Source organism: Nicotiana tomentosiformis, chromosome 4 (genome assembly GCF_000390325.3).
Source record: "Nicotiana tomentosiformis chromosome 4, ASM39032v3, whole genome shotgun sequence".
Taxonomy (NCBI): Eukaryota; Viridiplantae; Streptophyta; class Magnoliopsida; order Solanales; family Solanaceae; genus Nicotiana; species Nicotiana tomentosiformis.
The window spans coordinates 110584167-110598103 of NC_090815.1; the positions used below are offsets into that span (position 1 = coordinate 110584167).

A 13937-nucleotide genomic window follows, 5' to 3' on the forward strand; every position below is an offset into this window, starting at 1 on the left:
CGCTTGTTGTCTCCTATTGTTTTTCCCCTTCGTTTCTTTCTCACTGATATTCTCTTTTTGTAATGCAACGATTCCTTGGATGCCCGGTGTAGTTCCTGACCTTAAGAACTAGGTACGGGACCTGGATTTGACCTCTACATACGCGAGCGCTCATGGCGTGATTTGTCAAAGGGTCGATGGGAGGCCAAAAATCATGGTAAGCCTCTTTCTCGTATCTTTGATAGTTCGAATGAAGCATTTTCCATACATTTAATCAATTCTCTTGTGTGTAGGCCTGCGCAAAGATGCGGTTTTGACGCCCCCGTCCGGTGAGGAAGAGGCTTCGGGCTTTGTTCAAAAACTAGTGAAGGATAATAAGAGAAAAAGGGCCTCTACTTCCGAAGATCCAAAATCGAAGACGAAGATGGCTCGTAAGCCGAGGAAGAATACCATCCATTTGACCAAAGAATCAGTTCGACATCTAAGGGATGAAGACGAGGTTGAAGAAGACGACGGGTCTGTACTGGTGGCCCGAGTGAAGAAAACCATTGATGCCTCAACGGTAGCTAGATCGATGGTGGTTTGTGTGTCTCCGCCTCGAACTGAGGCGGTATCGGAGAAGGATTCGGGCAAAGTCCCCGAGTTAATGGAGGTCGAGGATGCCTCCCACCGAAGTCGACAACCGGTAGGTATATCCAAAAGGGTCGATCTTGAAGTACTCCAAACCAGGGAGAACATCCCAAGCGACTCGCTTGGGGAAATAGTAATCGGAGGCTCGCCTACTCTCCCCGCCTTTTCCGAAGGTGCGATTCGAGAGGCCCAATCTTTGGGGGCCCTCGAGGTAGACTGTCCTCATGAGGGAGAGGAACCTTTTTGTGATATGTTTACCGGTATCGAGGATGCTGCCGGCCCTAGTGATGCATTGGGTCTTTTCCATGAAGTGCAGAAGGCTCTTAATCGGGTAAGCCCTAACTCACTTCATTGGTACCACCTTCATGTTTGTTTGTTTTTTTCTAATTTCTTTTCTTCTTTCTTCGCAGGCCACAATGGTTCATCGAGAAGCATGTTCTCGAACTCGAGCTGAGCTACGCCGGTACGAAGGAGACCTCCGGCGGGTCACAAAAGAGAGGAATGCCCTTAGACTCCTCTTTGGGCAAAAGGAAGAAGAAATCAAGGACCTCTGAGCTGAGTTGGCCAAGGCTTATCAAGACCAGACCGACCTGACCGATTAGGTAATGATAATCTTAAAAACCCATAGGCTTGCTTCTGGAACGGTGGCTAATATTTCGATCTCACAGCTGCAGCAGAAGCTTGAGGTGATTGGGGAGCTTCGTGAAGAGGTCGATATGATAAGGGCGGAAACCTTGGGATGGAAAGATGGTATGGACAGCCTCGCCGCAAAAAAAGAAACTGCTCGAGCCCAATTATCATCGACCGCAAACCAACTTCAAGTCATGAAGGGGAAGAGCTCGGTCCAAGCAAGAAAAATAGAGGAGCTCGAGGCCCGGTTGGCCTCCAAACTTGCTAAGGCCAAATCTGACGCTGAAAAAGCAAAGGCCAATGCTGATGCATTTATGGTCGTTTATCAGGCCGATGCTGAATCCGCTCAGGTACAAGCAAAAGAGTCAGCCGAGACCGCTGAAGCTCGAGCACATTGGGTTGCTGAACTTGTCAAATACCGATCTCGGAGAGAGACCCTCAAGGAGATCCATTCTTGAGGCTTCGATCTCACCGAAGAGATAAAAAGGTCCAAAGAGCTTGAAGCTGATGGTGAAGTATTGACTTCCGATGATGACGATGATGATGATGGGAGCAAGAGTGGGTTTGAGAGTGGGGAGGAGACCGATGGAGAAGAGACCGTCCTCAGAGACAACCAGGAGACTTAGAGTTTTTTTTGTTTTTTTATGTAGGGTCCTGTTCGGACGTTGTAAATAATTTTGTATTTATATAAAGATCTTTTCCTTTCCTGATTTGTCTCTCTCTTATTTTCTGCCTTGTGAAGGTCTTGTTTCATTCATGCCTTATGAAAGTTTTCATAAGTTCAAGACTTTAGGCAATTTGATCGAATTTGGACTTTGTAGTCTTTATAACCGAGTGAGTGCTTGCTCGAACTCGAAGTAAGGGTAGCCCTTAGCCTTAATGGTTGATTGCTCGAACTCGAAGTAATGTAGCCCGTAGGCTTTAATAGTCGAGTGACTGATTGCTCAAACTCGAAGTAATGTAGCCCGTAGGCTTAGTAGTTGAGTGAGTTAATTTCTCGAACTCGAAGTAATGTATCCTGTAGACTTTAATAGTAGAGTGAGTGATTGCTCGTACTCGAAGTAAGGTAACCCATAGGCTTAATGGTCGAGTGAGTTGATTGCTCGAACTCGAAGTAATGTAGCCCACAAGCTTAATGGTCGAGTGAGTTGATTGCTCGAACTCGAAGTAATGTAGCCAGTAGGCTTAGTAGTCAAGTGAGTTGATTGCTTGAACTCGAAGTAATGTAGCCCGTAGGCTTTAATAGTCGAGTGAGTGATTGCTTGAACTCGAAATGACGTAGCCCTCAGGCTTTTAATAGTCGAGTGAGTGATTGCTCGTACTCAAAATAAGATTAGCCCTTAGGCTTAGTAGTGGAGTGAGTGATTGCTCAAACTCGAAATGACGTAGCCCTTAGGCTTTTAATAGTCGAGTGAGTGATTGCCCGAACTCAAAATAAGGTAGCCCTTGGGCTTCGTAGATAGTCCCCGAGTGAGTGAATGCTCGAACTCGAAGTAATGTAGCCCGTAGGCTTAGTAGTCGAGTGAGTGATTGCTCGAACTAGAAATGACGTAGCCCTTAGGCTTTTAATAGTCGAGTGAGTGATTGCTCGAACTCAAAATAAGATTAGCCCTTAGGCTTTTAATAGTCGAGTGAGTGATTGCTCGAACTCGAAATAAGGTAGCCCTTGGGCTTCGTAGATAGTCTCCGGGTGAGTAACTGCTCGAACTCGGAGTAATGTGGCCCTTACACGTTTTCCCGATCGAGACCCTGTTTGACATGAAGTAATTTTCTTGTATCGAACTTGATTTATTCGATGGTAATACCCCCCGGTATTCGATGTTGATTGTAAAGAGGCCTTGGATACTGTCGAATTGTTCTAAGTTAGCGCGATCAATGGCTGCCTTATTAAAAAACCTTGCCGAAAAAACCATTTAGAACAAAAACCGGTCTAAGGGAAAAGAGTGCAACGCGTTCTTTCTAGCCTAAAGGCTTCGAGTTGAATAATCCATCTTTTGATCAAACATCTGCAAGGATTAGTTTCGAAATTTAATTGAACAAGGGAGGATCGTACCTTAGCAGTAGTATTGTTTCAGGTGTGACACGTTCCAATTGTTTGGTAGTTGATTGTCGTTTATCACACCGAGTCTATAGGATTTCTACTATACAATCGGTATCGGTCCCTGATCAGCCTTTGTTTTTGGTTGGTATCCCTTTTAATAACGGACCCGGAACCTAACTAGACGTCTTCAACTCTGATGTTCGATTGATATCGATTGTGCACATCTGCACAGGTCACCGCCGGATACTCGATCAGACTTTGTTTCAACTGACGTGATGCTATCGAACTTTGTTCGTTTAACCCTTGGGTGAAAGCTTGAACAGCCCAATCATTTGTGACCGGTGGCAATTCCATGCGTTCTATTTGAAATTGGGACACGAACTCCCTCAGCATTTCATCATCCCTTTGTCTTACCTTGAAAAGGTCTGATTTTCTTGTTGCAACCTTTATGGCCCCTGCGTGTGCCTTTATGAAAGAATCTGCTAACATGGCGAATGAGTCGATGGAATTTGGTGGCAGGTTGTGATACCAAATCATTGCTCCATTCGAAAGGTTCTCTTCGAATTTTTTCAATAACACAGATTCGATTTTGTCATCTTCTAAATCGTTACCCTTTATAGCACACGTGTAAGAGGTGACGTGTTCGTTAGGGTCGGTCGTGCCATTATATTTAGGAATCTCAGGCGTGCGGAATTTTTTGGGGATCGATTTTGGAGCTGCACTTGGGGGAAAAGGCTTTTGCACGAATTTTCTGGAATCCAACCCTTTCAACACTGGTGGTGCCCCGGGATCTGATCGACCCTTGAGTTATATGTTTCTACTTTTTTATCGTTTGCTTCGATCCATTTTGTGAGTTCCTCGAGTATCTTAGCAATTTTGGGATTAGTCCCCAATTCTTGCTCATTTGACCTTACTATACCTGGCTCCGTTCTGTGGGTGATATCTCGGGTGGCCTGGGCTCCGGTATGCTCGGTACCTGGGTTTGACTCTGCAACTGAGCTATTGCTACATGTTGAGCTTGTAACATTTCGAAAATCATACGCAAGTTGATTCCGTTTTCCTCAATATTTTGGGTGTCTCGAGTTTCAGATCGAGTACCACCATGAATGTTATTTTCAGGTTCAGAATGTTGGTTTGCCTCAATAGCCACATGCGAATTAACGTCTAATGGTACTTCCACTCGGGCCCCTACGACATCGGCAAGCGGCCTTTCGGCCCTGGGCGTCAAGTTGTTGTTTTCAACTTGAAGGCCAACTTCGTTGTCGATAGGTAATGCCATTAATTGTGAGTTTGTTATTGCTAATCCGAAATCAAAGATACTTCCAACAACAAGCGTAAAATGGTGTGTTTTGCAGATCTGTGTCATATAACCACTGTTATCCTTAGCCCCACGGTTGGCGCCAAATTGCTTACCCGAAAACGGATAGAGTTGAATTTATATGTAGTTCTAAGGATACGCGATATAACTTGACACAAATCGTAAGAGTAAGTAGAAATATCGAATATTGACTATCAAGAATGAAAATACAAACAAGGTTGAAGGGAGGATGATTTATGAGTAAGCAAGATGAAAATAAGGTATAAATCTCAAAATGATAATCTCTCAATATGGAGCATATGCACAGTATCTGAGTTATGATTTCTTAATGTCTCAATGGTTGTCCTTTACAGAGATAATAGCCATCCCTTTTATAGTGGAGGATCCTACTTTAGATATATTTAAAAATATATAGTGGGGAACCATGATAAATCAACTTTTCCCTTTTTCCTGCCGAGATTCTCTCCCTTAGTGCGGTTGCAACGACTCTTGTCTATAGGCTCGATATTGACTCGAGCTCGATACTGAATCGAGCTCGATATTGATTCGAGCTCGATTTTTACTCGGGGCCCGGTATTGATTCGGGCTCAGCATTGGTCGGTTTTCGTCTCTCAAGCTCGATAATGCTGCTTCGCATCATGGTTCGATATGGATTCGAGCTCGATAATGAATTCGAGCTCGGTATGGATCGGTCCCTGAAACTCGAAGCTCAAAAACCCGGCTTCGGATCTTATCCCGAAATTATGAAGATGTTCTTCGGCGCTCTTCGGTCCATTGTGTTCCCATCTCGACCAATCGTATGAAGGTTGAAATCGGTTTCGACAGTATACACACCTAAACAGTGTGCTGAATCGATTGTTTGGTTCGTGAACGCGATCATTTACAGTTGTTTGTTTTTTCAAGTCATGGTAAGGGGCCAATTACCATACCCTTTTTCTTTAATTATTATTCCATTTGGATGTGACAACATAAATAAGACTAATTGTCATTGATATTAAACTAGTATGAATAATGCTGAAACTACTTTGATTATTCTAAAACTACTTTTATTATATTCATGAAAGAGACATCTTAGGTTCCTTTAGTCAGACCGACCGATCGAACAATATATAGGCCAGATGTGATTGCTCTAAATAATGCAAAATTCAGACTAACATGGAAATTGAAGGCAAGAGAAGATAAGGTTGACAGCAGCAAAATGCAATTAATCAATTGATTGAATGCAAATAACAGTTTTGTCTGTTTTAATTAATTATAGAAGGTTCTTAACATGTTTCAATTTTGCATTAGTACATGCTGGACATTGATGATTTTTATACCTAAGTCATGATATTTGATAGAATCATAGATTTGCATGAATAATTTGAACCCTAAAATCTAGATGATTTGGAGAATAGAGAGGAAGAAGCAGAAAATGATTTCATTTCTTAATGTGCAGTTACGGTGTACAACATTATTTAACAATTTAACCACCACTCACGTGTCTCTCACGTGTGTGTATTGTCTAAAATACCCCTCTCGTAACTAATTCTACTCTTCAATACTCCCGCTCAAACAGGAGGGTGGAAGATATCTAATACACCAAGTTTGGATACTAAGAAACAATGTTGTGCAGTAGTCAATCCTTTTATTAGAAGGTGTGCTAACTGCGATGAAGAAGAAACATAACATGGATGTATAAGCACTGTCTTGATCTTCTCTCTTATAAAATGGCAGTCTATCTCGATATGCTTTGTTCTCTCATGAAATATTAGATTCCCAGCTATTTGTATTGCTGCCTTGTTATCACATAACAAAGAAACATGTTTAGACACAGTTATCCCCGAGTCTTCCAACATTCATGTTAGCCATGTAATCTCTGCAGTTGCAGCAGCCATGCTTCTGTACTCAGCTTCTGCTGACCTATAGCTCATTGTAGGTTGCTTCTTTGATTTTCATGATATCAAAAAATTACCTAATTTCACAACATAACCTGTCACAAATCTCCTTGTATTGAGGCATGATGCCCAAACCGAATCACAATATGCACTGAGATGATCAATGACTCCTGTCTCCATCAATAACCCCAGACCTAGTTCCCCTTTGATATACCTTACCACTCTCAATGTTGCCTCTATGTGTGACTGTTTGGGCTTTTGCATGAATTGACTTGAAGTTTGAACCGTAAAACTTATGTTAGGCCTAGTGATAGTTAGGTATAACAGTCTCCCTATTAACCTTTGATATGATGAATTATCCCTTAACTCTGAATCACCTGTCTTCCCAACACATGTATCATACTCCACTGTTGTCAATTTTTGATTCAACTCTATAGGAGTTGCAACTGATTTTGCACCACTTAAGCCTGCCTCTGAAATTAATTCTAGAGCATACTTTCTTTGATTGAGTAAGATCCCCCTTTTTGACCTTGAGACGTCAATTCCCAATAAAATATCTTAATTGGCCTAAGTCCTTGACTTTGAACTTGCTATATTGTCTTAGCATCATTGACTAAGTTGGAAGAGCTTCCAGTAATCAGTAAATCATAACCATACACTAGTATGATGACAATCTCTGTCATGACCCAAAACCCGACATGTCGTAATGGCGCCTATCATGGTACTAGGAAAGCCAACGTCTCACACATACTAATATTTTTAAATCCCAAATATACGGAAAGAGGTTTAAATAAGTAAGAATTTCATAAAAACTGAATATAAACATTGTAACTCAGTACAAATTTCTCCCAAAAGATCCGGGTGCCGCGGAATACATGAGCATGTACATAACAACACGGTCTAACAAATGGAGTACTTCTAGAAAAGTAGAACAGTATAAATAGGCATGCTTCTAGGTTCAACAGTTAAGTTTAGCACAAATAAAATATGCCAAGTGTGATTGATAAGAAGAGTATGACTTTTCTATAGCTACATGCCAATGTGAATACCATATGTGATGCAACACAGTGAAATCCCAAGTACTCACACTCTTAGAGCATTCAATCTGTCCGTCTCAATTCTCGCTCGTCACACTCAGTCACTCAGCACTGTACAATACCTGTTACGGCATGCAACCCGATCTACATACAGCCATAAAGCCTGTTGTGGTGAGAAACCCGATCCACATATATATAGCCATAAGGATTATTGCGGCGTGCAACCCGATCCACATATGTATAGCCATAAGAATTGTTGCGGCGTGCAATCCGATCTACATATATATAGATATCACTCAAAGTATGACACTCAGGCCCCAACTTAGTCACCAATCTCTCCAGTCTCTCGGGCTCACAACACTTATGTTAAGCAGCCCTAATCAATGATACGAGATGTGACAATATACGATAATAGAGACTGAGATATGACACGTAATGATGAATCTGACTGAGTACATAACTGCAATTAAACAGATAACTCAACAGCAAAGAACGACCATTGTGGTTCCTAATAGTACCAGCATATAGCCTAAACATGATTTTTAGCATGAATCATAGCTCAAGTGCTCTAACACATATAGTACAACAAAAATATTCAGATAAAATAGCTATACAGTTCCAGAGAATCGACTAAATCATAATTTCTACGGTGCACGCCCATATGTCCGTCACCTAGCATGCGCGTCACCTCAACATCAATCATATAGCACGTAATTCTGGATTTCATACTCTTAGAACGAAGCTTAGAAGTGTTACTTATCGCAAACTATGCAAAACTCTACTCCAACAAGCCCTTGCCTCGCGAAACGGACTCTGAATGCCTCGAATCTAGCCACAATCAGTTCGATATAATCAGCATGAGCTAAAGGAATCAATTCCATAAAAAAATATTAAGTTCTTAATCAAAATTCAAAAAGTCAACTAAAAAGCAGCCCAGGCCCACGTCTCGGAATCCAATAAAAGTTACAAAATCCGAAATTTCGTTCAACCACGAGTCCAACAATACCAAATTTACCAAAATCTGACACCAAATCGGTACTCAAATCCCCGAATTAGGCTCTCCAAATCCCTAGCCTTTAACTTCCAAAATTACACCTCAAAAGTTAAACACAAGTGACTTACCTCAAGAATCCCTCTCAAAAATAGCCTAAGCCCGAGCTTGAAATGTCCAAAATGATGAAAATCACGGAACCCTCATATTTTAAACACTGTCTAGTGCTTTCGCACCTGCGGGCCAAATATCCGCACCTGCGGAATCGCTTTTGTGATAGGAGTTCCGCTTCTGCGGAAGTCACTTAAGTCCACAGCCGCACATGCGCTCCAAGTTTCGCTTTTGCAAAGACAACCTACCCTCCACTTCTCCGCATCTTCATAGCCTTGACTATCGCGCACAATGCACACCTCAAAACAAGGTATGAAATGGTCGATTGCAATTATAGTAACCCAACGAAAAGTCGGGATCGAATCTACAAAGAGCTAGATGGGAGTTATGAGTATATATTCTAATACGTGAATTTGAACTATCTTAATTTGCACTTCCACAAAATGGTTTTGTTGCTATTTCTATTTTAAAACTAAAGATTGCAAAGTAAAAAAATAAGACCAGGATAATTGTTTTTGTTATTTTTCAAGTATTTTAAAAGCCTAGGGATAGGACCATCACCTAGGTGTTCGCCTAATTGGATAAAAACCTTAATACTTATTTTGCTGATCGGGGTGTATTATAGCTATCAACTCTTAAATACCCACTCAATACCTCTCGGTCAGAGAGTGGTTTTGTCCAATTTGGCTTTCTCAAGTCCAAATGGATATCACACAAAACGGTTGATAAAAGCTCAAGTTAGGTTATTACTATCTCTAGGTTGAATCCTTTAATTGGATGAATCAATCTCTCGATTGACCCAATTTCTTGTTAGCCAAGTTTTCCTAGACTAAGTCTCTCTTCTCAAGTAGAGACTAAGTCAAATAAGCATGAACTAGTATTTGTAACCAGTAATTCCACAAATTAAAGCATAAACAAGGCTAAATAATAAATACCCAATCATAAACAAGCACTAAATTAGATACCCATAAGGTTTACACACTAAGGTTGGGTCACAACCCTAGTGAAAATATAGCAACTCATGCTTGAAATTGAAGAAATAGAAGAAGAAATACTAATTAAACTCATATTGTAAAGTTACAATGATAAAATCTATAGGAAAATACTCTAAAATATAGAAAACTTCCAAAAGAGGAAAAGCAAAATGGCTACATGACTTGCTGGTGTCAAAACTTGACCTAATTTTATGAAACTCGTCTATTTATACAAAGCTAGAAATTTCGGACAAAAATGCCCTTTGGGAGGTTCTGCGGCCGCACAATTCCATGTGCGGTCCGCAGAATTTTTCATCTTGCAGGAGCTGGGATTCTGCGGCCGTACAATTCTGAACTGCGACCGCGAGACAACATTACTACGGTCCGCAGATTTAGAACTGCGGCCGTAACCTAGTCTTCTACGGTCCGCACTTTTATGTCTACGGCTGCAAGGCACTTCTCCTTTGGCCGCACAATTCTTGTGCGGTCCGCAATTCTGAGGGACTTAGAACTTGGAAATTTTCACATCCTCTGAATTTGGTCTCACGCTCTTCTTTTGCGGCCGCGTAATTCATGTGCGGGCCACAATTTGCTAGAAAGTCTGATGAGTTTTCCTTCGTTATTTGCGGTGCACTTTGTATGCTTCTGTTCCCTTTTGCTGCCTTGAGTTCGGACTACTCCTTTTTGAGTCGGACTTCATCTCGGGAGTCCAACTTCCAATATTCCTGCAATTTTGGACTTTTCATTAGTTTCGAGAACACAATTCAATGCTTTTAGACTAAAACAAAAGTAAAAAGGTGATAATAAGTAGTCAAAATCCCCACTTATCAACTCCCCCAAACTTAAGTCTTTGCTTGTCCTCAAGCAAACAAAATAGTTCCCACCTCAACAAGTTGAGGGTCATTTCAGCCATTCAAAGGTGAGCCATTCACACATCAGTTGGGACCAACAATTACCCACACTACTTATGTATTATCAACAAGGCTACAAGTTGAACATTTATGCATATATAGTTCTAATGTGACACTTGAGCATCAAGAGTTGACTTTATTCATCAAGGAAGCTCGCTCTCTCATGTAGGTCATTGTGGATTCTAAACTCCTCCTCCTCTACTCTGCGTTTGCATAGCTCACTCAAGAATTTTAGCACTCAATCCAAAGGCTTATGAAAGGTTCACTCATCTCTATCAAGAGAATGTCACAAGTACGGCTTCAAGTACCATAGGCTTGCCCCTCATGTAGATCGCCACTAATGTAAGCTCACTCGGCTTGAAATCAAGTAGGGCTTTTTTGGGATATAATGAAGGCTTTTGGACTAAGGTTGGATACACTACGGTTGAGTAGGTTCACCTTTCCTTAAGCACTCCATTCTTTTTGTTCTAGGCTTATGCTTTGCCAATTCTTTGAGGCACTTTCTTTTCCTTGGGGAACTAGAGAGACTTAACATCACTCTTTCTTGACCATGACATTTATTTTCTCCTTCTTTGGTTTCTCCATAGTTTGGATCATTACCTTTCTTTGAATTCATTCAACTCTTCCACTTACTCGATTCTTTTTCTTTTTTTTTTGCATTTTCTTTTTGTTCTTTTCTTTTCTTGCCTTTCCTTCTCATCATTTCTTTGCTCCTTGATACCTCTTTCAAGTTCCTCGTCTCTCCCCAAAACTTACTTTTTAGCCAATTATTTCACAAGAGTGTTAAGAAAAGCTCGGGTGCCAAGAGAGGGTCACGACAAAATGGGTAAAGGCTTGTAACATGATTATCAAATGAGAAAGGCTCGAGGCTCAAATTGGTTGACTAGGGATAACAACATTGGTAGGCAATGAAAAATTCAAGCGGGTCAAGAAAAGCCTACAATAACTTCTCAAGCCAAGCAAAACTTAAGATCTCGCCTTGAAACACATTCAGGGCAAGTTCTAGACCTTTCGTACGGGTGCTTGGACTAGCAACAAAACATCACACCCCTCACGCAACTGGATTGTTAAAGAGGATAGAGTCGAGGGCCCACAACGAACACATTCAAGATTGAAAATCACTATGGTTTGATTAAACCACTCGATGATTTCCTAAGTCAACACAAGAGTCACAAAGTCACTAACTAGAACTATTTCTTTCCAAAAACCTTGTTTCTAACCATAAACACATAGTTAAGTGTGTTGGTACCAAGTGAAGCATATTTGACTCCTCGAGCATGACTTAATTAGGTATTTTTATTCATTAATAATACTATTATTACCTAAACATCAAAAACTGACTCAGTTGCTTAAGAAGGTTGTCACGCCATCCATCGTTGGGAAGAGTCACCCGATTCACACAAAAATTACCTTTGGAAAGAACTGTAGCATTAAGAAAACCAAAGACTTATTGTCTTCAAAAACATAAAAAGAAGCTACTAAATCAAGAAGGATCTACTCATTCAAAAGAAACAACTAATTCAAAAAGAAGCTAGAAGCTACAAAGCAAAAACTATCGAAAGCATAACGAATATACATAATGAGGGAGAATAAGAAGATATATACACAATGAGAGAAGAAGATAGAATATATACAGAATAAAGAAAGAGAAGAAAATATTATCAAGTTATTACACACCAATTGTCTGAGAATCATCAAATATAATCAAATAAACTCCACCCCCAAATAAAAATAAGCATTATCCCCAATGCTTAACAAAATAAGAGTAAAAGAAGGGTAAGAGTGAAGAAAACTCCCTATGGCTCCTTGGCCATCTTTGTGTCCATAGCAGCATCACCGACCCCAGTCTCATCCAACTGGATCTCATCATCCTCAACTCTGGGAGTGACAAGGTTGGTGAACATCTGACGCACTGCCTCGGCAGTGTCACCAGCAAGGTCTAGCTCCTCAGATTGGCCAGCTGGTGCTGTAGGTATTGTAGGATATGGGCCTGGATGGTGTGGGTTAATCAGCATATCAAATGGAATATCTCCGGTTGTAGCAAATTTGGTAACCTGTCTCTGGAGCTTGTCCACTGATTTCCTGGAGGCCTGGGACTTTCTCATTTTCTTAACTTTTTTTCCCAGCTCTTCGATCACTGACCCATGATGTACCAATGTAGCCATGATAGTGTTCTGGTTTTCCAGGATATTCTTTAGAGTGTCTTCCACTGATGGGGGCATCTGAGGTGCCGGCATAGAGGACGGTACTGCAACAGTATTGGATAAGTCAAACAGCTTTGTAGTGGCTGTCTGCATCTAGTTGTTGAAGTTCGCCAATGTCTGAGAGACTCGCAGCGCACAGAGTGGAACAGTAGGCATGGGCATCGGCTTCAAAGCCGAGGCGGAACCTGTGGCAAGAGCTGTTGTTGGAACTGAGGATGTTGGTGGAGGCATGGTTGCAGCAGTAGATGAAGGCTCGACTGAAGTGGATGGAATATCAACTGCCTCTGCAACTACCACTAGTGGCTCATCAGACTGGCCTGTGGTGGTAGATGGCTGACCCTTTTTTCTTAGGGTTGTGTGCATCCATCAGTGAGTACCATGAGAATGGCTTTTTCGGCTGCACCTTTGTGTCAAAGTCCCTCGGCTCTACCCTCGCATCTGTGAGATACTTTGTAATGGTGTTGGGATATTGGTAGGATGTGTCAACTTGCCGAGCAACCACAGAGATATTGGCCGACATCATGGCTCCCACATTGATGGGGTACCTGGCCATGATGAAAGCCACTAGAACTGCCCGCGAGATAGGAAGATATGTCTCATTCTGGCTTGGGTCTAGTCGGTTGCATACAAAGGCCTGCCACCCCTTTGCCTCAAAGCTCAGCGGACTCTTGTGAATAGAAACCCCTATTGTGATCCATGGTGGTGGCGACCCAGGATCTACTAAAATCTTAACTAGCCAAGGTCAAGCTGCATCCCAAAGTGCACATTTCTATAAGTACTCTGTGGGTTCGATATCATCAAAATCCAAGTAAGTATTCAATGTGTGCTGATCAGATTGCACCTTGAGGTTCCTCACTTTAGTCACCTTTGTCCCTTTCTTTATATGCGCCACATTGGCGTAGAATTCCTGGACAAGGCATTCCTTTGCATCTATCATGCTCTAGGTAAACCACATCCACCCTTTGTGTTCTCGAAACTATCTCAATACTGCAGGGTTATACCGCTCAAGATCTTTGAACTGAAACTGCCGCTCAAAAGTGAGCGACCTCACTGGCCACCATTCACAAAAATTGGTAAAAGCAGCCAAACTGACAAACCGGCCCTTCCACACCTCTTTCTTCTTCGACCTCTCGAGGCCGGTAACCGTATCATCTCCCCCTCTACCATCACCGGGGATGTCCTGCACCGATATCTCTGGTGCATGGGAACAGGTGTAGTAGAAGGCTTAGAAGGC

The 13937-nt window shown here is 41.7% G+C and overlaps 1 protein-coding gene across 1 annotated transcript; it reads left to right on the plus strand.

The window, feature by feature from the left end:
- The first annotated feature begins 1214 nt into the window (after window positions 1–1214).
- Window positions 1215–1697, plus strand: LOC138910338 (uncharacterized). Its single transcript, XM_070201569.1, has one exon. It carries the CDS (start codon window positions 1215–1217, stop codon window positions 1695–1697), a length of 483 nt encoding a protein of 160 aa, XP_070057670.1.
- Window positions 1698–13937: the final 12240 nt, after the last annotated feature.

Excerpts from the sequence above, each read along its gene's own strand:
- LOC138910338 (XM_070201569.1), top strand. The coding sequence starts at position 1,215 with ATGATAATCTTAAAAACCCATAGGCTTGCTTCTGGAACGGTGGCTAAT.